The sequence below is a fragment of the Polyodon spathula genome, chromosome 6 (genome assembly GCF_017654505.1).
Source record: "Polyodon spathula isolate WHYD16114869_AA chromosome 6, ASM1765450v1, whole genome shotgun sequence".
Taxonomy (NCBI): Eukaryota; Metazoa; Chordata; class Actinopteri; order Acipenseriformes; family Polyodontidae; genus Polyodon; species Polyodon spathula.
In genome coordinates, this window is record NC_054539.1 from 55,777,022 (window position 1) to 55,804,344 (window position 27,323).

Genomic DNA, 27,323 nt, shown 5'->3' on the forward strand with positions numbered 1-27,323 from the left:
AGTTATGACACAACTTTCAGTGTCTTTGATTAGCCTAACAAAGTCTGTACACTCCATGAAAAAAAAAAGTAACGAAATTGAAAAAAAATCCACTGCAGGGTGTTAGTGTACATTGGAATCAACACTACAGAAGGCTGTACTGTACTTTAAGGAATGTCCTGACTGTGCTCTTGGTCTCATAGGCTGGTAGAAAGTGTTTTAAATAGAACCATCCACTGAGCTGTGATTGTCAATTGGATGTCTGATAACAGTTCTGAGATCATTGTGTTACTTGAAGTTGTTTGGATACTTAAAGTGATTGTAGCTAATATAACAGGCCAAAGGCTGAGCACAAACTGGCGACCACGCACACCGCAGGCAAGCGTCTTAACCACGATGCAAAAAATCCTGGCTTGTTTTTGTATTTGTGGTTTTAGAGCTTTTAACTGCAGAATCCTTAACTGCAGTGCATCCCACTACACTGCCTGTTACACTCAACGAAATAATTCCATAATTCTTACCTGTCTTTCACTGTATAGGTTTCAAATGTGCAGTTTTGAAAGAAACACAGGTTATAGCAAACATATATTTATTTTACAGGGTTTGTTCAAGAGCAACCTAAATACCACAATTGAAATAAAATGAGTTATGAAAATCAAGGAGGGTCTTTTAATGATTTAAGACGGCCATATTTAGATGCGTTTTCATTTATATCAATTGAATACGTCCTGATATCTGGCGCCACATTACAATCGTCTAGCTTTCAGATTGCAATTTCTTGCCCATATCAACTGGAAAGTCAAATGGTCCCCACACCTTCAATGCGTTTGTCTTCATGATTAAACAACTAGCTGATTCCCCTATTAAATGCTATGCTTTACATCTGCTTCAGATATCAGATAGCATGTTTTAAAATGAAGTACATGTTTGCTGTAACATGTTTGACTTTCAAACTGAACATCTGAGACCTGTATAGCAAATGGAGGGGCACAACAGGTAAGATGGATTTATTTTGTTAGCTAAGCTGAAAACTTTCAATCATTCAGATCCATCCACCGCACAGCTAGCAGCGTTAAAACTGATTTAAGAACACCTGCTCAATAGCTAGACTGGTTTTAAATTTAGAGTGGCTTTGATGTCCAAATTGTATTGTCCATATGATTTGATGTTTTTGAGTCTTCGGTAAAATATATTCGAAAAGGCTAATGTTTAGTTATATGGAAAACCATACGTTTCACATTTTCCATTCAAATGTAATAACTCTTCTAAAAAAAAAAAAAAAAATTAAATTGAGGAATAGCTGTTTTTCCTGCTGATTATTTTAAGTTTGGTTATAAAAAAAAAAAAAAGTACTTTAACATACACCATACTTAAATTGTGGTTCTATATATTTTGAGGTGTTTTATAACTATGCCCTTTTGTATAACATATACTTTTAAGTTAGAAATACTGCACTTTACAATAATTCCAAAATATAACACACAACCTGTGTATAACACTCACTCTGAGTAACAGGATGGTTGAGCAGGTTAAATCGCTTGTATAACATGCATCTCTGACAGGTTAGTATATCTATTCTCTGTGTGTGTGTGTGTTACATTATTCACTAGTTCACACAGGGCATGCTCAAATAAACAGTAGCCCAGGTTAACAAAGCAGTAGATCTAAGTCTTACCTAACTATGTATTGCAATCACTTGCTAGATCTCAAATGCCCCTTTATAAAAGAGGCACACATTATTAGGTAATATTTATGACTTTAAGACTTATTTTGTTAACTTTGTGGACTTGGTTTTCTCAGAAGCCAGGACCAGTAATCTGCTGATTTATGATTTAAAAAAAAAAAAAAATTAGCACTGAAAAATGCAACATAACCTGTATCAATGAAATAAAATAACTACATAAATATTTTTTCCCCCCTTAGACATAGAGGAGTATTCCCAGGAAGAAATCTGCAAGGTATGGACTGATTCAGATTTGCTAAGGGAGAGGGGTGTGCAGTAGTTGCATTCTGTGTATATAATGAAGATAAACTTGATTCAGTTCTGAAATATTGCTGTTATCTAAACTACTGTATTGTTCTTGTCATTTAGAATTGTTTTGTATGTTTCAAGCCTAATTTCCTGTTGACTTCTTAAAGCACCCCAGTTTCCTCTGTAGAGCACTCAAGTAGGACTTCCTTCCAGCTGCTGTAACCATTAACCTGTCCCTGCAGCCCAATGTGCATAACAATTTGGACACTTTTGTTCTATAAAGAATTTCTTACTGATGTATTCCTTACAGCCACTAGAGGTAGAGTGTTCTATGGAGGCCACACTGGGGCTTTTAAACAGTCCCCAGGATAGGGTGACTGAAACAGAACATTATGTCAGAGTGAATACAAACACGTAGAGGATAGCACAATAGAGACCTGCAATATTTCAGACCCATACTAAGTTGCTTTTTAAGAGATTAAACACAGGATACACTGTGTACACGGAGAAAACTGGATAAAATCTTAAACTATCATTTATAGTCTTTTATTTTTTGCAGGATTTGGTGACCTTCCTGGATAAAATGGTAGGTTCAGTGAATGTAGGGTGACCGGACATCCCGATAAGACTCCCTGATAGGCTGATTTAAAACATTGTTGTCATTTGAACAGTAAACAAGAAAGTTAACCTCTGTGGAGTATTTTTTTTTAAATTATATTTCTCTTTCTGGTAAAGTGCATTTATCAGCTGTATACATCAGCGGTAACTATTGCAAACAACTTTTTTTGTTGTTGCTTATAATAAGTACGTAGCTTCAAATTGCATATTTTACAGTGTCTGTAATAATTGAGTAGTTTGAATTGCAATTGCTCAAATATATATATATATATTTTTTTTAAATAAATCTCTCAAGGTGCTTTGGCCTGAGTTCAGGAGCTGCTGTTAAGTTCTAGTTGCAATACTGTAGGCCAGATAATCCAAAGTGTGTTTTTTTTTTTTTACTGTATATTAGTTTAAATTAGCCAGCACTATTTAGTGCACAACAGTGTATTGCCAGAATAACAAAAGGACTGGCACTTATTTCTACAAAGACCATTGTGGGACAAATCACTTTGTAAGCTGGTGTAATAAGCGCTTTCAAAACCTGGTGGCCAAGTGAACTTTTATGGTGGCCAGTATTTTCAAATGGGGACTGTATGAGGAGACGTGTATACGTTACACACACATTGCTATTGTATGCTGTGTTTTCATGTAATGGGTGTTTTGTTATTATCTTTAAATTGTGAGAGGGGAGCTATATACAGTTGATGTGTCAGAGAACTAACTTCATGAAATGCCAGGGAAATATATACATTAAATTTAAGCTTTTATTACCAGAGCAAAGTTTTGTTGTCTAGACTGTAAATTCTTAATCGCCAACGTGGCGACTTTGTTAAAAGCTACTGGTCATATTAAAATTGAAGGTCTCTTTTGGCAACCGGGTGACCTGGTCTGAACCATCCTGACCAAGACCCTTGCTGGGCTGAAGTTTATAGTGCAGGTAGCTGCTGCAGGGGCTACTTCAACCGCACTTCTAGTGAAACAACACAGTATTATTGGAATAGTGATGCCAGAAAGTGGTAAGTCATGGGGGTCCATTCAAAGAAAGACAGGACCATATTCACAAAGTTTTTTGCCACCTTGCTTAGGTAAACACCTGTTTTCAATAAAGAAATCTTAAAATTGTTGTTAAATGTCAAATCTCAAGAGGTACATTGAGCTTCCACTGTACATGCACTGAAGGTGTTTCTCACTTCAAATACAACAATTCTGATGTGTAACACTAAAGTTTTCTGTGTTGCACATAGTTACAGCATTCCCTGATCCCTACAGCTCTATTTAATGCTTTTGTATTTTACTTGACTTCTAGATTTAAATTTAATTGGACATTTGCTATGCATTTTATACGAAAATGTGTGTGTCTAAAATGAGCAACAGACACCTCATACCCACTTCTGCTTTTACTCCTCTGTCTCAATACCTGCGGGCAGGTTGTGTTCAGCTGTATAACACCCTGTGTTACAGAACCTAGTCACTATATCTTAACCTACAATTAAACTTTAGCAGATCTGATAAAGCACTAAATAGAAAAACAGACAACTGTGATAAAAAAAAAAAAAATTAAATTGAATTTGTTAAGTGTTAGCATTAAATAATATTAGTTTTCTCGGTTGTACATTGTGACTGGGTTCCTCATTAATAAACCCAAGGTAAGGTAGACAAACATCTTAAGAGGTTCAGTCTTCATTGTGACTTAACTGGGTTTCTCATTAGTTTTAGCTCAGCATTCTCATTGAGCGTTTTGAAGTTATAAATGTGCATTAGATATTTGCACACAGTTAATTGGCTCTCTGCTTTCTATGTTGTATGAAGCTGAACCTTAGTCCCTGAATTAGTCTTTCGTTTCCTAAGTTTTTGATGTCTAATTTCCTGAGGGGTCCTTCTGGTGTGACATGTCTGCCAGACGATAAAACGACACAGGGGGAAGACATAGTTTTTAAAAAGCACGTTTTGCAATTAGACAATACGCTTTACAACGCCAGCTTTGTGACGATTCATAAAATAAAAAAATGACGTGACTATAAAAATGGTTTGCTTTATAAATAGAAGCGTTTGGGCCTCTGGGTGTAGCGGTTTCAATACCTTTCACATTCCTCCTTTGACAAGTATTCAGGCTCTGCTGCTATTAATATGTTTCATATCAGGCCAGACAGGCCTTCAAGCCTTCTGTAATGGCATGTATATTTTACAGTCCTGTGTGTGTTTGACAGATAACCCCCTGAGCTATCTCAGTCAATGGAAGACAGTCAGCAGCCTTTCACCTTGGGCTGTGGCTATTCAGAGAGCCAAACATGAGACAGTTTGGATCTAGATATGCAAAAGGCAGTATAGCAATGCCAGCACTTTTCCATTGTGTACAAGCAATATAATCAAGGCATGAATTATGATGGGAAGCTGTAACTGATGAGGTTAACAGTTTGCAATCTGCTGAATTTCCAAACCGCAATCTATTACAAAAGCATACAGATCCAAAGGATTAGAGGTAGCGTGAATTGCTGGGGTTGGTGGTTATCTTGACGGGTAACCTGGTATGGATGTGAAATAAGTTATCTTTAGTTTAGATCCACTTTTGTATCATTTTGTATTTGTCATCACATCCTGGTGATTAAGTGGTTGCAAGAAATAACACATTTGTTATGATGTAGGTCTTGCACTTCTAAAGATCTGGTCACACAGGCGCCTTTTGTTGAGGAGGACGTTTGTTGCCTGTGTGTTGCCTTGCAGTTTGCGGTGGTCACATGGGAGACAAGTATGCGGTCGAGAATGCAAACCAATTATGCACATTTGTCACGAGACGTAAACATGCTGTGAAGGAAGGCTGCTGCCGCTGCTTTAATAGCAATGTTACATGAGGTAGAGAAAGAGAGGAGAAAAAAAAATAACGTTTTGGGTTCGGACCAAAAAATAAAAAAACGTTTATTGCCTTGTGTTTTCATTTATTGTAAAAATAATAAAAAAATGGAAACAAAGGAAACATGAAATAAGACTGCCTCCATGGGAACCTTTTATTTTCTTAAGTAATTATTTCTCAAACCAATAAAAAAATGCACAATAATCTATTGGCTTCACTTCCAGGTCATGTGTCTGCATCGCCATTTTATTATCATGTGACCAGCAGTCCAGATAAGCTGCGTACCTGCCATTTTTATAAATTAAAAAAGCCAAAATATGCACTAAATTTAATGCATAAAAATATGCATAGCAATTTTGTTGAACAGCTTGCTGCCTCCCCTCCCGCCTCCCCTAAAACTTCCATTAACAACTACATCTCCTAGAGTAGAACGTCTTCAGTTACTAGGAAACTGTACACAAGAAAAAACAACCCAACAAATATTATCCAATCTCTGGCTAGCCCTGTTGTCTTTTTCAGCCAATTGCAGTAACAATAAGACACATTTGATGCAACACAAATTGAAGCATGAACACCCCAGTCCAACTACAAATCCAACTGGAACCATCGTCAGAGGGAACCGCTAAAATAAGGTGCATATAATATTAAACCGTTTTATAACTTAAATAAAACTTTTTATGTATCTGTAGTTTATGTACCTGTATTTAACATGTTCACTGAGTTTAAGAATTTCATGTTAAAATATAAGTAACGTAATTTGCAGAGTCAGTGTGATACCTCGAAAAAATGTGCTTGTAGAACACAAGCGTGGTTGTACAGTAGTTCAAAGTAACATTGCAGTTAAAATGGAAGGCTCTTTTTTAATGACTACCCCATTACCATTAAAGATTGTACAGTATTTATCAAGAATACTCATGACTTCAAAGTAATGTTGCATTTTATCCCCTGAAAATACATTTTACTCTCTCAGTATTAATTAGAGGATCAATTATTCCCAGATCCAAAACCTTATCTGGAGAGCTGCATGTGACACTACAATCAAATAAGATTGGCTGGTATTAAAAATCTTGCCCTTATGTCGTCTGAAATAGAACATCATCACTGGAGACATGTTGCCGGGGTGTTGACTAGGGTGGTCACGTGAGGTGACAAGCCGGCAACAGCTGTCATCCCCTTGTTGTCGTCAACAAAAGTCACCTGTGTGACCAGGCCTTAAGAGTTACAGGAGGTGTCCGGTATAAATTAACCATTTTACTGCCACGCTGTTTTAACCTCTGAACACAGCAATGATACAGTTCTTCATAATTTCATTTTAATTCATTTTTAGAAAGCATTCGATCTGATATGACACTTGCCTTATAATATGCCCCAGTGGATAAAAAAAAAAATCCCATTTCTAGTTAGCTTGGCAGCGAAATGGTTAAGAAAATGGCATTTTTCTTTTACCTTAACCTGTCACATCATTTGGTTTCAATCTCAACCTTCATGTTGATGATTCTCATGGCAGATTGGAGCGACACTCAGGTTTCTCGAAAAAATTAAGGTGATATTGTTGACACGGTGACGGGTATTAATAAATAAAAAAATATAATAGTGCCATCATTCTGATGAGCTGTTTTTATTGGGCTGCAGCCCCAGGTAAATGGAGAGAACTAAACCTAAACCTTCAATCAAACTGAAAGATGAATGGATATAAATAACACAGCTGACAGGCTGGCAGAATGAATTACATCCAGTTAGAATAGAGAGTGAGAGATTGGAAGAGTATGTAGGCAGAGAAGAATTAAAAGGAGCAAACATAGCATGCAGTATACAGTAAATAATTATTTTGTTTGCCAGTACCAGTGTTGATGCTCTGTAAAGGTCTATTTGCTCACAATGGTTAGTATTGTATCTGCAATGCGTATAAGGCACACCTGACCTCCATTTCTAGGTTCTAGACAAACCATTTCAGAGTTTTTCAAACACGTTTTCTGCATACATGTCCTCAACAATCACCTCAGGAGCTTTGGGGAATGAGGTGAGTTGAGATTTTTCCAGTTGCATCTGTTTTTAAATGCTTTAAGTGAGCCATCCATTCAAAGGTACAGTAACAGTTAAGTAAAATTCCAACTATATTTTAGAGGAGAAAGGCAAAGCTAGTTAATCATTTGCTGAGAGAAAATAGTCTTGTTGCCACCTCATCTTGCCAGCTAAACTTTTTGTAAATTCAAATTTAATTAGAATGAGTGACCTTCAATTATTTTCACCTGCGGTGTGAGTCTGTTCAATAACTTTGTAACATGTTTTTGCCAAGTTTGAGTGAATTCAGGCAAACAGTTTCCTAGTTCGGCATCATTAAAATTACTCATCACAAGCCATAGTGTGCGAAATACACACCTGCACTACCCTCCAACAAATCACAATACTTACCGTACATATATATGTATGTAGAGTTCAGTCTCAGCCTGGTCGCCAGCAGTTGACAAGAAGGGGTCAGCTGATTTTGTAGCGCACAAAGGCAGCTTGGCATGACTGGGATTCCTGATTGCATGACTTTTCCCAGCACTCCAAGTGGCAGTGCCTTTACTGGGCAAGCCATTGGGTCCCCTACTTTGGATGGATGTTGTTAAGAGCTGCTACAAACAGCTTTTATTTCTGGTTTCTCATTTTTACTCTGGGGAAATTGATGATTTGATAGCAAAGAGCAAGCAGACTTTCAACCCACTCTGGATCCATTAGGTTGTTTACTGGCCTAATTTACCCATTCACCCAAAAAAGTGATGATTTATAGTTCTGCAGGGGCGGCGGTAGGCTTGGGTGGGCTGAAGCCATCCCAAAGTTTACCTTCGCCCCCCCCCCCCCCCCCCCCCCCCCCCCCCCCCCCCCCCCCCCCCCCCCCCACCCCCCCCCCCCCCCCCCCCCCCCCCCCCCCTGAAAACTGAAACAGTAAATTAAAAATAAGTTCAGCCAGCCTTGTATTGCAGGGGCCTTTATGCTTCAAAAATCTATTGTTCTTGTTGATCGTGCCTTGTTGTGAGCAGTGCTGAAATAAAGCTCCTTCATTGCACTAATGGAGTACTTTGTTAGACACTACGAGCAGACCACTACTAGTTTAGCGCAGGCTTAAATCATCCAGAATTGCACCAGAAGGCACTATTTTAATCCCCTTTTTCAAAAATGTCCCAGTGGGAGGGGGAACACCTCACTCCCACACTCTGCCCCGTTGGCACTATGCGCCACGATGAGATTGGTGCCCCCTACTACCTTGTAAGTGCCACATATCTTAAAACTAATTGAAAACCCTGATTAACAATTATGCCTATGATGCCTGAATTATGGGACACCATGTATATCGATATGGAATTAGAAAGACTAAAATATCCATTAAAAGCTACTATTAGTAAGACTTTCTAGGCTTCTCTATCAGAGAAAGATAGTTGCTGTTTACTGATCATTCCAAACTGATCACTGGCAGAACTTTCAGAACATTTAGTGATAATGGACCTCAAATAACCAATTATATTATCATCCAGTCGTTGACCTGGAATTGGCCAACTGATCAGGTACATACAATTTCTTATTAATAAACTTTACATGGCATAATATAACATGCATCTGTAATTTGCCATTAAACTCATCATAAATTACACCTTATGATGTTTGTGTCCTCACAGTCCCAACAAATCCTGGGGTATTCTCCACAGTTCTAAACTTGAGACAAACATTGATAAATTGAGAAGACTTCTTGAAATCTAAACAATATAATAATTAATAGTCAAACATAGCAATTAGACATTAAAAAGTATAGCATCAGGGTCAGCTAAATTAGGTTGACTTTATTACCTAACAAATGGTCTTGCATTTGGTTAAAGGGTGTGACCCATACTGGCTAATTCGTTAGGTAATGCATCGCTAAAATGGATGTTGGTCCAGTTGCACTTCCCATTAGAAGGCCTGTGAATTTTTTTCATTTGATGAATGCAGAGCTTCTTGTCTGTCCGCCAGTCCTACTGCTCAGATTAGCAGTGCTTTACTGATTGGGTCAATTGAACAGGTCAGTGCCTGCTGTGTTCAGTGACAGGCTGTAAGCTGCAATATATATTGTGATCAAGCCATTGGCTCTCGGGTTCGTTTGGCACGAATTACTTAACCCAGCACAGGAACTTTTTTTTCAGCGCTTCGGCACTTTTATTGCCAAAATACAAATAAACAGTGCAACTAAACAAACAAGACAAAACAAAAACCTAACTCCCCACGTAGAATGCTAAACTAAACTTTTCTTTGAGTAATCGTAAACTAACCAAAATAGACGGCTAAGCTATTTTCCAGTCACAACCACCGTTTTTACACATTTTATACAACAAACACAGTACCTTCACTGCTTATGACCAGACAAGGTCTCCTCACGGCTGTCGGCAGCCTTCAAAACAGCAGCTCTGACTGCAGGGTTTTCCTTGCCTCTATGCAGGGCCCATCAAAACAAATTAGAGCCAGGTGCTTCGCCCCACACTCTTCCTCATCTGCCACAATATCTCCAGGAGACACTCTAACATGACACATTGCAGTTTACATTGTGATCCTGTATTCTGATATAACATGAAGAACACGTGTCCCAGAATCATTTTGCATTATTTGGTAAATGGATAATATTTCAGGGTGCAGCTGAACTGAATGAAAGAATATGAATATACTTGTTTGCCACTTCATCACTCAGTGAGTCTAGTTCTTGTTACGCTCTGAAATATTTTAAAACCAATTCCAAAATGAGTGATTGGATTCACTAAGAATAACAGCTAATGAAATTGCAATTTTGAACAGGAAACTGAAAGAGCGAACAAAGGTTGCAATAGTCAGTTCAGGTACTAATAATTACTGAACATAAAGTGGATTTCAATGTAATTGGGGAGCGCAAGATTGTACCTGTGCTTACTTCTATATGGACACTGCAGGTGATCTAGCCTGGTACATATTTATATGGCTGATCCCTAGAACTGAAGAGCAACTCCTGACCTTAACACAAAAAAGCACAGTGTTTGAGTAATTGCAATCAGAAGCACTTGGTGATTGTGCACTTTCTCTTTAATTAATGAAAACAGTCTGTAAATAACAAGTTGTTAAATAACTCACAAGGTAAAGCTTTCTAAATAGGGACCACTATTTCATATGCCATACTGTTTCTAGTGTGACATTTTTGTGTTTAGATAGGACAATCACAAGCAAGGGTATCTGGTCAGCCTCCACTGCTGCTACATACTACTTTAATTTACAGCACCAGAGGTATCCCTCTTGTCAGAGGTCTTACAGTAATGAACTACCGGACTAGATTTGTTCAATCTGTTGTGTTAAAGATCTGTTTAAAGCCCTGAGTATTTTGACCAGACTCCTCCAAAGGGAAAAGTCATGTTTAATTACTGTGGATGTAAATTTGTTGCACTGTATTTTCTGGTGTTTATTGGGCCTGGCATCTGGTGGGAGCAGATGCAATAAAACATGGAAATGTTTTGGGAGCAGCAAAATATCCAAATTGCAGATCACTAATGACATGATGTTGTTAAAGGCCAAGAACCCTACAGTATTTCAGATGATTCACTGGCCAAATGGAGCTTTTTTAATTGCTGCCTGTGGCATAACGTCCCAGGCAAAACAAAACAAAGGTTTGAACAAAACTCTACAAATAAACACTTCACAATACCACACCCAAGATATGACTGCTGACTGCTCTCTGCTCTCACCAAACAAACACTTCTTTGTTCCCTTTTATACCATGTGGGCTGGGGCTTGATTAATTCAATTAATAATCCAGTCACCACCTGGCCACATTCCACGCTTTTCCATTCAGACAATTAAACAATCAATCAAACAATCAAACAGTGGCCTCCCTGCTTGGCTTATGCTTTTTCTTCCACAAAGACAAGGATTAGACAGAAATGAAGTAGTATTTTAAGTCACTGAAGAGACCCCTCTAACTGCTATTAATGAGATAACATAGAACATTGCTCTGCAAACCTGTCGATATCATGAAAAGGCAATCAATTGTAAAGTTGTTAAATGTATCCAGAAATCTCTGTTATGCAATGCTTAACTAGGCCTGTGAGACCCAGTTTGGTAGTAATCTTAAGCACCACCTACTTTATATGAAGTGAATGATGTAACAGGTTATGAGGCATTGAGCCATGGTACAAACTAAACTGAAATGACTTGTTCCAATGCATTACCATCAAAAGCAAAATAGGATTGGAGTCACTGAATCAAATTGTATGACTTTAAAAGCTGCAATGCTTACCAAACATTAGTTCTAGATTAGCAAGTCATTAACATCTGTACAGAGTGGTATTACAGTTTCTGTTACAGTAATATTGCTCTCACCTTTTGGAGTAACGTATGTGTTTTAAGCTAATTTGGGCATTTCATTGAAACAGTGTGGAACCAGATGCTCAGAAACAACAAAATACGTTGTATATTATTGCATGATGCAGCAAAGCCCCTGCCTTTACCGCCTGCATGTTGCACAATTAAACATTAATGGTGTTTTTTGCACGGTTCTAAAACACTGATAATGAAGAACACTGTTTTTAATTTACAGTGGTTTCCAGAAATATTGACACCATGTAGTGTCAAATCAGTCAGGCTTTCTGAATGTTACAATCTGAATGGGGTAAAATGTGAAACAAGTGCCCCACCCCCAGATGCACGGAGATGGTTGAATACTTGTCGCTGCCATAACTGTAAAGCATGCAGTGGTTAGCACTGAATAAAAATGAACACAAATATTTGCTGTAATAGAGTTTACTGACAGAGTCATGTTGTCCAAATACACACCGCTGTAACTTGAATTTAGGAGCAACTTTTCCTTGAGTAAATATGGACACACCAGGACAGTAGGATGGCAAGTAGGCTGGCTGTGTTGCAGGACACATTTTTATTTGTGTGAGTCCACTGTTAATCACGAGGAGGCACTTCCTCGAATGGAAATCATATTGTGAAAAATTGGATCATTAGGCAGCATTTAAAGGCTAATTTAACTGACGTACGGATGACTGACAGTGACAGAAACCCTGGGTGGACGAGAAGAGTAAGAGCTGATGGATACGATTTCTGTCTTTTTGTTTCAGAGCTATGAGATTGTATAGGCAATGATTGCTCAAGCTGGAAGGGTACTAACTTAAGGTCCCAGAGAGAGAGACATAGTGTCTGGAGCCAAAACATACAGATGTTGTAGCTCAGCACTTGCTAGGCTCATAGAACCTTAATTCTCTAGTGCTGTGTTAGGCGTGTGATGCAATTATCGGATGTATAACCTGCACCCTTTACAAATGTGTGGAACATTTCTGCATGTTGTACACAGACTGTTTTACAGGATGCATAGTGTAATATTGTTTATGTTTTGGCTTGAACTTTTTTTTTTTTTTTAAATGTCACTTACAGAAGTTTCTTCAAATGTTTCCGAAAAGCTTGTGGTTATGGGCTATTTTATAGTGATGTTTTATAGGCTGGACCTTGTAAAACTTTACCATGGTAAATTTGAATCGTCATTTTTCAGTTCACTGTGGTGTAATTGCAAGACTAATTTGCTGCATTTTAACACACTTTCCTTAGTGAGGAGTTTAAAATTTAACTCAAAGGAGCTTGCCTTGAATGTGTGATTGTCTGTCTGTGTCCTGTTACAATTTAATTGCTTCACTGCAATTGTCTATTCTTTTACCATTGTATACCAAAACTGGCTTTTATAGGGATATGACTGTCCTATTTCCCAGTTCATGTCTAAGGTTTTGGAATGACCTGCCTGAATGCTGATAAACTACCAAACCTGTTGTATCCTGATTACTGAAATGACTGTATTGAGTTGGTTGACTTCCAGATCCTAGTAAGGAATGATCACCTGAAAGATTACTGGTGTTTTTTTTCACTGTTTTATGTGGGTGGGGGGGGGGATCATAATGTAACAAATTTGATACTTTGCTACCTCAATATGTGATAACTTTTAAAAGGTGAAGTTTTCCTAAATTTGACTAATTTCTTTCCTTTAGGGCATCCCCCAGGTAACCCTGATTGGGCATGACTGGGGCGGTTCGGTTGTGTGGAATATGGCACAGTGCTATCCTGAAAGAGTCAGGTAATAAAGTGGAGTACATTTTTTTGATCCAGAGCTCTCCAAATATATTGGCTAAATGAGCCATACCAATTACAATAGAGTTCATGAAGGGCCTGTCTGTCTCTCTATGTACTTGTATATAGTGTCGTGAAAAAGTATTTGCCCCCTGACACTGAATGTTATCAGATCTTCAACCAAAATCTAATATTAAATAAAAGGGACCCTGAGTGAACAAATAACACAAAATTTGGATACTTATTTCATTTATATATTAAAGAAAGTTATGGAACACCCAGTGCCACTGAGTGAATAAGTAATTGCCCTCTTAGACTCAATAACTGGTTACACCACATTTAGCAGCAATAACTGCAACCAAACACTTCCTGTAGTTATTGATCAGTCTCTTACAGCGCCGTGGAGGAATTTTGGCCCACTCCTTCATGCAGAACTGCTTCAACTCGGTGACATTTGTGGGTTTTCGAGCATAAACTGTTCGTTTCAGGTCCTGCCACAACATTTCAGTGGGGTTTAGGTCTGGACTTTGACTAGGCCATTCCAAAACTTTAAATTTCTTGTTCCAACCATTCTGATGTAGACTTGCTTGTTTGTTTCGGATCATTGTCTTGCATGACCCAGCTGTGATTCAGTTTCAGCTCATGGATGGATGACCTGACATTCTCCTGTAGAATTCTCTGATACAGAGCAGAATTCATGGTTTCTTCAATGATGGCAAGTCCTCCAGGTCCTGATGCAGCAAAGCATCCCCAAATCATGACACTACCACCACCATGCTTGACCGTTGGTATGAGGTTATTACTGTGGAATGCAGTGTTTGGTTTTCAACAGACATAACGGGGCCCATGTTGGCCAAAAAGTTCCACTTTTGACTCATCTGTCCATAGAATGTTGTTCCAGAACTCTTGAGGATCATCCAGGTGCTTTTTGGCAAACTTGAGATGAGCATTCATGTTCTTCTTAGTGAGCAGTGGTTTCCACCTTGCTGCTGTGCCCTGAATCCCATTTTTGCATTCATGAACACTGACCATAGTCAAGGTGAGAGAGGCCTGCAGATCACTGGATGTTGTTTTAGGGTTCTTTGTGTCTTCATGGACGATTTTACGCCGTGCTCTTGGAGAAATTTTGGCAGGACGGCCACTCCTGGGAGAATTCACTACTGTCCCAACCTTTTTCCATTTGGATAATATGGCTCTAACTGTGGTTTGGTGGAGTGGCCTTAGAAATGGCTTTGTAACCCTTTCTAGACTGATAGGCATCAAGAACTTTTTTCCAGAGGTCTTCAGGAATTTCTTTTAATCATGGCATAATGTGCCTCTAGAACCTGTGTACAGACAACTTCACTCTGATAGTAAGGGCCAAAGTTAATCAGATTTATATTGGGCAGGGCTGGCCAAAATCAGGCCTGATTGTTAACTAAAGTATTCAAACAGCTGACCCTAATTATCCCTTTAATTGGGTTGCATTAACTAGGGGGGAAATAACTTTTTCACACCTGAAGATTGCATGTCTGATTACCTTGCACACCAAACAAATGAAAGAAGCACCAATCTTTGATGCCATTTTTTCTCTCAGACTTCCTCTATATACTACCACAACCCACAAAAAAATCTGACCAAATTCAATGTGAAAAATGTGCAAAAATGCAGAAAATCAGACCGGGGGGGGGGGCAAAAACTTTTTCATGGCACTGTATGTATTGGGAGGCAGAGGGCTTAGTGTTCCCTTAAGCACCCAGCAGCAGTAGAATCTTATTACTATATTCAGACTGACATCACTTTTCATGTTATTGTTGTTGTTGTTGTTGTTGTTGTTGTTGTTATTATTATTATTATTATTATTATTATTATTATTTATTATTATTATTCAACATGACTTGCAGGTGTTACAGGGCAGTACAGAAAAGTCTAGAAAATGCTGGATTGTAGGTGAACATTCTTAGAGAGTATAAAAAGGTTAGGGCATAGGATGATTGCTGTCATTATCAATAATCAATATTAGAAACAGTAAAAAGCTATCTGAAGATTTTAGGCAGAACATTATTCATTGTCATAAAGCTGGAGAAGGATACAAGAAGATTTCCAAGCATTTGAGTATCCCAATTTCAACTATTGTTTCTATTATCAACAAGTACAAGACTCATGGTGCTGTCACAATGCTCCCTTTGTCTGGAAGACAGAAGTTTCTTTCAACAAGAACAAGTAGAATTCATGGGTTAATATGAAGGTTAATAACAATCTGAGATTGACTGCCAAAGATATTCCAAGTAAATAGGTTGCAAGTGGGACTGGGGTTTCCATTTCAACCATAGGTCGAGTATTGCATGGTAAAGGTCTCAATGGTCGCAGGCCAAGGGAAAAGCCACTCTTAGGAAAATGTCACAAGGACAGTTGCTTAAAGTCTGCAAAACAGGATTTGAATGATTGATACAAGTTCTGTTCAGGTTTTATGGAGTGGTGAAACAAAAATCGAGCTACTTGGTCACGCGGATAGTCATTACGTTTGGAGAAAGTCTGGCGAGGCATACAAAGAAAAGAACACCATACCTACTGTCAAGCATGGAGGTGGTAATATCCTTCTGTGGGGCTGTTTTTCCACCAATGGCATAGGAAATGTAGTTCCAATACATGGTAATATTTTTCGTTATGAAAAACAACTGCCTCACACTCATCTGATCCTGATTCGCTGGTACAGTACTCCCTGACCTCCCAACTCGCACCTAATAGGCTCTTGTTAACTGTCAGTAAATGTACTGTATTCAAACCCAAAAATACACAAGAGTATAGTGCTGCAGATTGGAGGCTTTCACGGTGCCACTTTTAAAATACCTTAAATCATGTAATAAAATACTACATCGTTCAAAAACCATAGTATTTTCTGATAAACGCTGCCCTCAGTTAAGTGCCACAGCCATTTTTAACAATTTAAAATAAATGCTGCAGTATATGTAATATAATTTTACTAAAAATGAAATGCTGACTAAATAGTTAAAGAAATATGGAACAAAAGATAACCAATAAGGTTGAATGTACCTGCCAAAAACTACTGCTGATTGTCCTTGCAGTCTTTTTCAACCCCATTAACAAATGGACACATTTTAACTAGTTAACCCATTCTTCCTCCATTCTCCTTGATACTGTGTTCCAGAGCTGTGGCTTCACTAAACACCCCCCTCTTCCCTGCCAATCCTGATGTGAACCCCATGGAGAGAATTAAGTCTGTCCCTATCTTCGACTACCAGCTGTACTTTCAGAAACCAGTAAGTGGGATCTCTCTGACAATAAACAGCATTTGGACTTTTTTGGCTTTGGTGCCCGGCCTCAGACTTTCCCAGCACTTGATGCAACATAACATTTAAGATTGACATCTCTCAGCTGACTGGGGTGCAGTTTGACTGACAAATCACTTTAAGGTGTAAACTGCCTTTTGTTTTTTTTCAAATTCATTTTTTATACATTTGTTTTAAATATGCGATTTTAAATAAAATGACACCTCCCACAAGTCTAGCACAAACTGTTTTGATGTAAAAGGTTGGTAAACGTTAAGGGGGATGTGGGTGTACCCATCAACCACATTCTGACCTCTCTATAACTTTTGACCCCTTGATCTGATCAGTCTGAACTGTAAATTTTAGCTTGTTTGTCTGAAACAACCATAAGAACCAAGTTTGGTGTAAATTGAAGATGATAGGGTTTAAAATCCAACTTTTTGTGGTGATCTGTCATGGTAAGTAAATATGTAGGACCTAATTACATTGTCAAAAGCAAGCCTCTTATTGTTTTGCTGCAGATCTTTTAGTTTTACAGATTTTAGTTTACATTTTATTTCCTGCCACCAAGCCATAGGTTCACTTTCTGTGTTACTATACAAGCTCTCTAGGAATGCAATACACTCTACTCATATCCCAGCTTTCATTCAACCATGAACCACATAAATAAAGAAAAAAAGGTTTGCTTTTCCTCAAAGGATTGGTAACAAATAGATTCCTCACCAAACACATTTCACATGTAGAAACTATTCAAGTTAGAATTGAATACCCAGTCATATGCATAGCCCCATTTGTGAATATCACACCTATAATGGCTGATCCCGTCATCCTAACTTTGCAGTTTTTTTGTATAATATGATAAGATACTAATACTGCTGAAATATTTTAAACATTAAAATGATGCATTTACAAAGTGTTCATCTTACATAGTTTATTTTAGTAATTATCCTAAATTAGCATTGTAAGCATCAAAAATCTCTTACCCCCATACTGCATTCCAGTACACAAACCTCAAGAGACCTCAAGGTTCATGACTTTTGACTTCTTAATTCTACCCCCAGGGTGTGGCAGAGGCCGAAATGGAAGAAAATCTGGAGAGGACTTTCAAACTGATGTTTGTTGGGAGCGGAGATGAGGTGAGGAATCTTACACCATACCTTCTGAGCTTAGAGCACCTTATCATGCAAGACCCGTGTGACAGGGTGCTGCCATGTGCGTGTGTGCATTCGCTGCTGAGTGACAGGCAGGAGATGGAGACGGAGGTTGAGTATGATATACCCCACAGGAGAACAGGTTTTATTTACATAAACACAGATAGACTACTCACGTGACTCTACCAGCAATGATAACACGCGGAGCACATACAACAATATACAAAAAGCTATAAAATAAAAGGTGCCATGAAAACAGTGAATACACTGGGGTCCTGCTTGTACACCTCGCTATACTTATGTATGGGGATCTACCATCCCTGAAATAATCTTTACTTGCATAGACACAAACCTCTACTCCGGGTACACATCCAGCCATCGCCTGTTTTGGCGGCTTTTGGTTCTGATTCCGGTTCACCATCACGGCGAGCGGAGGATTTCAGCAAGGTGTTTCGGTCTCTGTTTGGGTAGTGTGGACCATCTTCAGCCCGTTGGTTTATGGTGTTCTAATAGCCCAGAGGTGAATAAATGGGAACTTTTTATACCTGACGCCCCGCTGGAACACACCTACCTGCTTATTAGATTCCACACCTGGCAATCACACACAGCACAAGCTCTCCCAGGAGCATCAGGTACTTAACTAATTACAATAAATACACACTATTTTACACAATACTACTTACCACTGGCACACAATTAATAAATGGCATGTGATCATATCAAGATATATATTCAGATACATTATGTACAGGCAATATTTGATCTCCCTTTTTAAGTGAATGAGAATGCTTTTGAAAGATTTGTTTTTTATCCAGAACTCCCTGTCCTCATATCGGTATCCTTCTCTATTATACATGTGGCTCAGGAAAAAGTGTAGCACAGCTTTTTGTAGACAGTAATTAAACTGTGGTGTAGTTTTTTGAAAGCTCTTTTTTTTTTTTCTCTGCCATTGATCATGACTAATTAAATCTCTCTGTGTTAGGAGGGCATGGCTATGCTAATTAATTTCACAGAAATGATGAACCCTCTAAAATTTAGCTCTGCAAATTCCAAACTGCTATCAAGAGCAGGCAAAGCTGGTGATTTAGTAAAAATGCAGAGAAAGTCAATATTTAATTGGGTAATGTCTTACACCAAAGAACTTACTTACCTTAAGCCAAGCCAAGTTTCAGTTCTGGTTCTGCTATTCTTGGGCATTGTGATGGGGCTTTGAATTGTTGTATTGAAGAGTGGTCTTCTGTATGTGATTGACTGAATTGGGTATATAAGGTAAAAACAAGTGTATTGTTGCTGTATTTCTTTTCCTGTTGAAAAAAAACTAGAAGGGAACCAATGTGCTCATAGATCTGTTAATGGTTTTAGAAATCTGTCATTTTGTTTTTTTTTTTTTTTTTTTTTTTGTACACATTTTCAAAGAAACATCCCACTACAAAGTGTATAAAACCAGTATGTGAGCTGAGAATGCAGCTTTTTTGAGTCTGAGTTGTTTATTTCTTTTTTTGGTTGGTAACTTAACTGCTTATTGTGATTGAAAATAAAGGGCTAGATTCTCAAAGCTTTTTACTTGAAATCGTCTTTTGCACAGTTTCTTCAGAAAAGAAGAAAAGCACCCGATCATGTTGCCAAACCCGAAATAAACAACTCAGGCATTTCATTAAGTTCTTACAAATATTCTTAGTTTGCTTAGAATTGTGTTCGGTGTTCCTTCCAGAAAAAACAAAACAAAACTAAAACTATGAGGCGGTTCTATCAGTGTCCCTTTCAGCAGACAAGCTGAACTCCCTTCCCTACCAGCAACAAACAAGATCTGAAGATAATGTGTGCAGTCTGTATGCGAGCCAGCGAGTGCTCCCTGTTCTGTTTAAGAGTGGAATCCCACGCTGTGTGACCTGGCATCCAATGAGGACCATTAAAGAGTTCTCCATCCTGCCCTCAGATGCATTACAATCTAATAGTTCATCACAGGAGACATTACACAGCCTCAGTGTGACACAACGATGCTCAGCGCTAATGAACCCTTTGGGGCAGAGGCAGGCTGCACTACTGTGCAGACACACAAACAGACCCAGTGCCAATCTGTCATCACTTGCTGCACCTCATTACTGTTGGATATTACATCGCAGGCAGAAACAGAGCTCATTTCAAAACCCCTCTGCCCACTCGCCAGCCCACGCTGTTTGCCAACATTAAAAGATGTTTTGCTGGTGCCTTGAACTCCTTGAACTGGTATATGATCATTTTCATTACTATCATTACTATCGTGTAGCTGAATGCATAAAGAAACTGTGGTAGCCAGCTTACTTTCTGGGTTTGTAGCCATGTGTGTAGCTTTCTTTTACACCGACTTTCTGGTTGAAAATAAGTCTGCCTAACCTAATATGAACCTGGCTTCGAAATATTATCATTCTAATCTTCAGCCTATCCTATAATCATAAGATTTAGAATGATGATTATACTGGGTAGATTTTCATTTCCTTGTTAATGATGACTTCTGGACTGGGGATTGTAGACCAAATTGTTAATGTAGCAGGATGGCGTCAGGAATGAGGCTGGAGGCTGCAGTTAAATCAATGTTCCGCTCGTTTATTAATGAAACAGAAACCAAAACACATGAACAAACAAACAATGACCAAAATAAAGAGTGAAACAAAACAAGTCAAGCACAAGAAAACCACTCTTCACCTTCAGGCTGGGCCTTCGCCTTTACCTTCACCTTCCTCCACAAAACAAAGGATGTTTTTTCCCTTTATATACGTGTGGCCATTCCCCAATTAGCACGCAATTACCTAATTAGAGAATGGCCACATTCCACCCATGGTTGTTGGCAGGGATGGATTTAACCCCATCCCTGCACAGTGTTCAGATGTATGAAATAAGGGTTTCACGGCTGTCGTGGTTCATAATTACAGTGAACAGTAGATTTTTAACAGTTCACTTAATCTATTGCATTGACCCCTAGGAGCTAATACAAGCTTGTGTATTTTTATACATTTATGTACATTGCAGGAAGTGTGACATACCGACAGAGATACACCTCTGCATATACTCCCAGATTCTCATCCGCTCATTAACGTATTCTAATGAATGTACTTCGTAAGACTCATCACGATTCAATAAGCGGTTTGCTACATGTATGTAAAACTGTAAAATATGACAAGCGTAGGTACAGCCATCTACTGTGTGTGTATGTATGTATTTATACAGAAATAAATTATTTTTAAAGCCTTGGATATCACTGCTTTAACAAAAATATGTAAAGCGGTCTTTAGTGCAGTGTACCGACAGGTAGCTGGCTTGTGCCCTACCTGTGCCTGTTCCACATGCCAGTGGTGCCATTTTATGCCTCTACAGAAAGCTGGAACCTATCTCTACAGACTAGAGCTATAACTATAATAGCTGCAATAAAGACATGAAACAATACCATTGTGGTTTACAGTTTCTCATTGTATTGTGCGCTGCAACCAGGCAACATTAAAATAAATTGAAGGATGAGAGAAAAGGTTACCTGATAGCTTTGCGACACGGTGGAGTGCAGCGTTCCCTGCCTTGTGGCAGTAAGTACAGTATAAGTAATGATACAGGCAGACAAGACTGCAACATCATTGGAACAGTAGTCATTTTAGCTTTTTGATATGAGTGTTGTTTTAGCAGCAGAATACTTGTGACTGTTTTAATTCAGCTGTTCTTTTGGCTCATTTGTAGTATGAGAGGGTTATCGTAAGTGCCATTATGAGCTAGACTCCCATAAAATAAAATGATGTTGCATAAATTAATAATTTTATAAAAAATTGTTACAGAAAACAACACAAAGGTTGTGTACATGTGTTCTGGGAGTATTCAGCCTGCTTCCTGGCACTCTTATCTAAATTATATCAAGCTGACATTTTTTAATCACTTGTAATCACTTTGCTTTATTGCAGGACCCAAAAAATCCTTCCTTGAACACCGCTGGTGTCTGCAAAAGAGGTAACATGTTCTTTTAGATGCATACTACTCAAAGCAAGCAGAGGTCTAGAGCTTAGGTATTTTTTTTAATAGGCTGGTTTCAAATACCCCGATAAGCTCTATCTTACACAAGATGATATTGCAAAGCCTAAAACTAATCAGTGATTTTCAAAACCATGAACTTAAAGGATGTGGTTTTCTGCTTGCATTTGCACTTTAATTTGCAATTTGCAGATATTTAAAAGACACCATTATACACGACGAGTTGCTGCTGCTTCCAGGTACCTAATCGCTTCTGGGGTTGTAGTTGAATCTCATTCCAATGGAGTAGCAGTAATCAGACCATGTGAACTACAGTACAGCAAAGGTGCCAGGATGCAGAGGTTTATATTGCATTGTGTTTGAAAAGCTTGTCTTTGCTGAATTAAATTAAGTACCAATAAATTCTCAGTAATTGTGGGGCGAGTAATAATGTCAGTAAAGCTAGTTAGGGCAATAAAGATGATTTCAAAGCATTGGGTAGGCCTCCTTGAAGTATTCTGTCATATTCTGTTGGCAAGACAGATTGTGCTGACATACCTAAAGGTGGCGGTGATCCAAAATAAAATGGTTTTGAATCCAAATTCAACAGAGCACAGTACAAAGTGCTGGTGAAATGTTAAGTGAGTTTTATAAATCAAAGCCATCAGTGCAAATACATGTTGGACTCTGATTCAATAAAACACTTGTTTATTTGACCATCCCAGTGCATCTTAAAGTTAGAAGACATTGATAACAACTTCTTCTCAAAGAGATTATGTGCTAATAGTTTAGTATTTCAGTATATTTAACACTTGTTCATGTCCACTGAAATAAATAATAATTATCTAGACGTAGAAGATGAAAATGTGATATGAACTGGATGGCAATCCAGAGAGTGCTTAGAAGGAGCCTGGTGTCTTCAGATACCTGCAACTGTGTTATAAAGAGGGGAAGAACGGGAAATAGTAACATGATGTTCTTCAACTAGCTAGACATTGCCTGTTGCACATCTTTCTTTTATAAAATAAATCAAAGAAACATTACCTGGAGTACAGAAACTTGGAAAAATGTTTCTTAGCTGGGCTGCTATGGACTCCACACATGCATGTCCTTCCTTGCTCCTGGTTGCTTTGTTCAGGAGAAATTGAATCAGATACTTCCCACTTGGCAGCAACAAGACTGTGTCCATTAAAGGAGAGCCTTACCCCAATATTCTTTTGCGGCAGTTATCAGCAGTGGAGTGGTTGGGGGAAGGGGATCTCTGTACCAGTACCTTAAACACATTTTTGGAAAAAGGAAACCTTTAAATATATATGTTAACAACTTAAGATACACCAGCAATTGGAGATGCCAAGCTGTTTTATTTCTTCAGTCCAATTTTCTGGATATATTTCTGCATGTTAAAGTAATATTCCCTCATAACTGCTTTTTCTTAATAAATGAAGCACAAGCTTGCAGTTGAATGATCCTAACAATGAAGTGCCATGATGCTGGAGTGCACGTGAGAACATTGGAAAGAATAAAGCAAAGCAGATTCTTATTCTTTCTGGAGGTGGGGAATTCATTACGGGAAAAGTTAAGGACAGATAAGACGTTGGCTGCACTTTAGCTTGTCCTAAAATGTAAAATGTGTCTCCTAATATAAACTGCATCACCATTACAGAGTTGATTACCATTACTGTGTCAAGTGGAGTTGCTTTGTTTGCAGCTATTTAACAGTGAAAATAATTGATGAGGTTGCTTGTATAAATTTATTCATTTATTTTAAACAGAGGCTCATTGAGGTCTTATCATGAAACATAGTACAGAGAAGTTAGAACACAGATGTGGGTCGTAGACACAACTTTAAATGTTTGTGCAAGCGTATATTTACTCTTCTGCTGGGGTATTAGCAACAGAAACCCACCTTATAATGTATAGAAATAGAGAACCAGATGCACAGCTTAACATGAAAATGTTTTTCATCGACAATTAATTTGCCTTTATTAGATTTCCACTTAGCCCTGATGGAGAAAAATATTGAAAATAAATTTGAAGGCAGAAGACTGCAAAAGTGTGCAGATGTTTCATTCACAATTTGAATACATTCTACTTTTTTCAGTTGTAGTTTATTTATAAATGCCTATTTATCTTTATTGGTCTTTTTATTTTAATTTGTTGTTACAGGGGAAACCGCTTAACAAAACCATTAGCTCTGTATAGAAATATGAGTGTGCCATTGCCAAACCATTTTTGCTGACAGATTGCAATCCAGAGTCATTCCATTTCCATCCATTTTTTTTTTTTTTGGATCTCACTCATGCATGCTGGGTTACTTTTTTAACTGTTAAAATCATTTATGTGCATGGGATGTAATAAGACAGACAACTTTATTGAAATGAATAGAAAATTAACATAAAAAAACTATTCCTACTGGCAGAATTGTACTAGTTTGTAAAGTGGAAGACACTAGTCATAGGTGAGCGTTTGTAACGGACAGCAGATGTTGCACAAGAGCCTGTAACCTTGTCAGAATTCATAACGGCCGTGAATCACACACCACTTTCTGATACACCAGCACGTAATTATTATTATTTGTTTATTTGGCAGATTCCTTTATCCAAGGCAACATACAGGTGTTACAGGGCAATACAAAGTTACCGTCATCCACTCACTGATGTTAATGGTCTGTGTAAATAAGTAACAGGCTGTGCTAATATCTACTGGTGTAACAGTGCACCGTGATTCTTTGGCTTTGCTGGAAAGTACCCACGTAGGTTTAGGGTAGGTGTATGGGAGAGAGACACACAAGTAAAGAATGCCTTTGTGCTTGTAGGTGGTCTGTTTGTGGGTAAGCTGCAGGACCCTCCGCGAAGCCGAATCCTGAGCGAGTCGGCACTGCAATACTACGTCCAGCAGTACAGCAAGACTGGCTTCAGGTAGGTTACAGTAGGGGAAGATAACCATGTACAATCCATAAATTCATATCAAACATATAAATCAGACAAGTAATACAGAACACAGTCTTGGTAGATTTTTTGCACAAACCTTTTAGTAGTTCTTAGGATTTCTGCATCCAATCTCTATGTGTTTATTTTTTTTCAAGAGACAGTTCTAGTTTTGTTGTATTGATTAATTAATAAAGGTAGAATTTGCATAATTGTTTCTGCAGTTGAGTAGAGGAGGCTTATTTTGTGGTGGGAACTGATTGGATGAATGAACCATTCCAAGTTGCATGAGTTACCCACCTTAACTCAGTGGTGAACAATACTTCAAACCTACACCAAACTAATCAAAAAAATAAATAGACTTAGGGGTTCCCGAGTGGTTGTCCTCAGCTCACCACACACCAGAGACCTCTGTAGACTGAGCGGGTGCCTGCAGAGTGAATAAAGAAGCGGTCGGCTGACGGCACACGTTTCAGAGGACAGCGTGTGTTCGTCTTCGCCGCTCCTACTAAATTTATATAAAAATAAATGACTTCTGTGTTGTTTTATTTGTTTTTGTCAGAACATGTAGAAAATTGAATTGATTTAAACAGTGGCGTGTCAATACTGTCATTTTTAACGCTAAATTAATCTTTTTAGTGTTTCCCTCAGGATTGACCTGCTCAATAAAAATGCCACATACAATAAAATACAGTAAAAATAAAATACATTAAAAAATTTTAGGTCAACGGTATGTAGGTCACTGTTTAGAGTATTAAAATAGATCCCATTGTCTTTGTTCAGTACAGTAAGTGCTTTGAACCTTCTTTCCGTGAACTAAGACAAACTGCAACAGGTTGCCTACTTCTGGTTGAATGAGGTCCATTACTTCTCTCTTTATTTAACCTGCTTTGATACTGGGTCTTATTCATAACATTTTAAGGGCTATTTTAAGTAATGCTTTGGTAAGGACTATTTTTTTAAAGGCCATTTTGATTAACTAAATCAAGTTTGCAGTTTCCTGAACTGTTTGAGAGAGGGTTAGAAGTTACTTTTCACAATTTAAGACATAGTTATAGCCCACCTTATTTAGATGTTATTTTGAGGATGCCACCCTTTGATCTTGTATTTATTGTACTGATAATACAATTTAACTAATGCTGTGAAATTGTACAAAAGAACAGTAAAGACATTCACTGTACGCAATTCCTCCATCATGGAGGCATTTTTTCCCATGACTTTGATAAATGGTTGGAAAGACAATTCCACTGATATACCTTGTTTAGCATATTAGGGAGCTTTATAACTCCAGTAGAGCAAGTTCAAATGTATATGACAAGACAAGGTCGTGTTCCAAATGAGTAGGCACGTTTCCCTTAACATATCTAACGAATCACATCAGGAAAATAGTTTATTATTCCCACTTCCTACGTATGATAGCACTCTTTCAATGGCCTAACAGAACTGTAGTTAGCTAATGCATAGCCAGTGAGACTAACCTTTAATAGAATTCATATTTTATCCCTCACAATATTCTGTTCCTCTTGGGCCCAATACATGTCAGGACAAGAGCCAGCAGTCTTTGATTTGTTGGAGCAAGGGGGGGGGGCTCTTAACGCACATTTCGATTTGCTTTACACGATTCTGTGATCCGCAGAAAGTAAACCAACCGTGTGCTTTGCCTTCAGGGGTCCACTGAACTGGTACAGGAACATGGAAAAGAACTGGCGCTGGGCCTGTGCTACCCCAAGGGGAAAGGTAACTGAGAAACAAACCACCTCTGTCATTAGAATAATAACATTTTCACACTTCTCTCGCTGTTTTGTTGTTGTTGCTCTTTTAGTTGCATCCTACCTGTGTGGGTGTTTTTGAATTTATTTTGCATAATTCAATGGCCAGCTCCCGTGAGAGGGAGAAGGAAACATTATTCAATCATGACACAGCCGAACTGCCTTGCACGTACTGTATTTCAGTCTTCTCAGTTTAAATGCCCAAAACACTGACCATGAGCACTACAGTGTTTTGACAGTAACACCAGCAAGAATGGCTTGAACAGAAAACACGGTGGTTCTTTGTATGTTAACTTTAAATATTAATTTTACGAGTAAAGGCATAAGCATCTGGTATCTTTTACTAGATTTTCAAGTTGACTTTTTACTACAGATCCACTTCTGTAGTCAATAGGGCCATATTGTTGGGTAACAGTGCCCCATATATTGATTGATAAATTAATTGATTTCATTAATTGCGGGGTTATTTGTTTTTTTATCAGATCATTTGTTTCTCGATCCACTCATGCTGCCTTGTTCCCACTATCTTGCTTCAGATTATGGTGCCTGCTTTGATGGTAACAGCAGGGAAGGATCCAGTTCTGCTTCCAGTATTTACAACCGGCATGGAGAATTTGGTGAGTGTTTGTGCTTGTGGGTTTTAAAAGTTTATTATGGCATCTCATGCATAGGGCCCTGCGAAATTCACGGGAGAACTAAAACGACAGGACTAACCTGCAATTCAGTCCTAAACCTCCAGATGTCCGTGGAG

General features: G+C 38.3%; 1 protein-coding gene across 1 annotated transcript in view; it reads left to right on the forward strand.

Moving 5' to 3' along the window:
• Window positions 1-27,323, forward strand: part of ephx2 (epoxide hydrolase 2, cytoplasmic) — a 64,271-nt gene that overhangs the window by 19,210 nt on the left and 17,738 nt on the right. Inside the window, exons 9-17 of the mRNA XM_041253205.1 lie at window positions 1,903-1,937; window positions 2,511-2,537; window positions 13,412-13,497; window positions 16,639-16,750; window positions 17,821-17,895; window positions 21,831-21,876; window positions 24,692-24,794; window positions 26,471-26,540; window positions 27,109-27,189. Coding sequence (XP_041109139.1) covers window positions 1,903-1,937; window positions 2,511-2,537; window positions 13,412-13,497; window positions 16,639-16,750; window positions 17,821-17,895; window positions 21,831-21,876; window positions 24,692-24,794; window positions 26,471-26,540; window positions 27,109-27,189 — 635 coding nt within the window. The remainder of the gene's footprint in view (window positions 1-1,902; window positions 1,938-2,510; window positions 2,538-13,411; window positions 13,498-16,638; window positions 16,751-17,820; window positions 17,896-21,830; window positions 21,877-24,691; window positions 24,795-26,470; window positions 26,541-27,108; window positions 27,190-27,323) is intronic.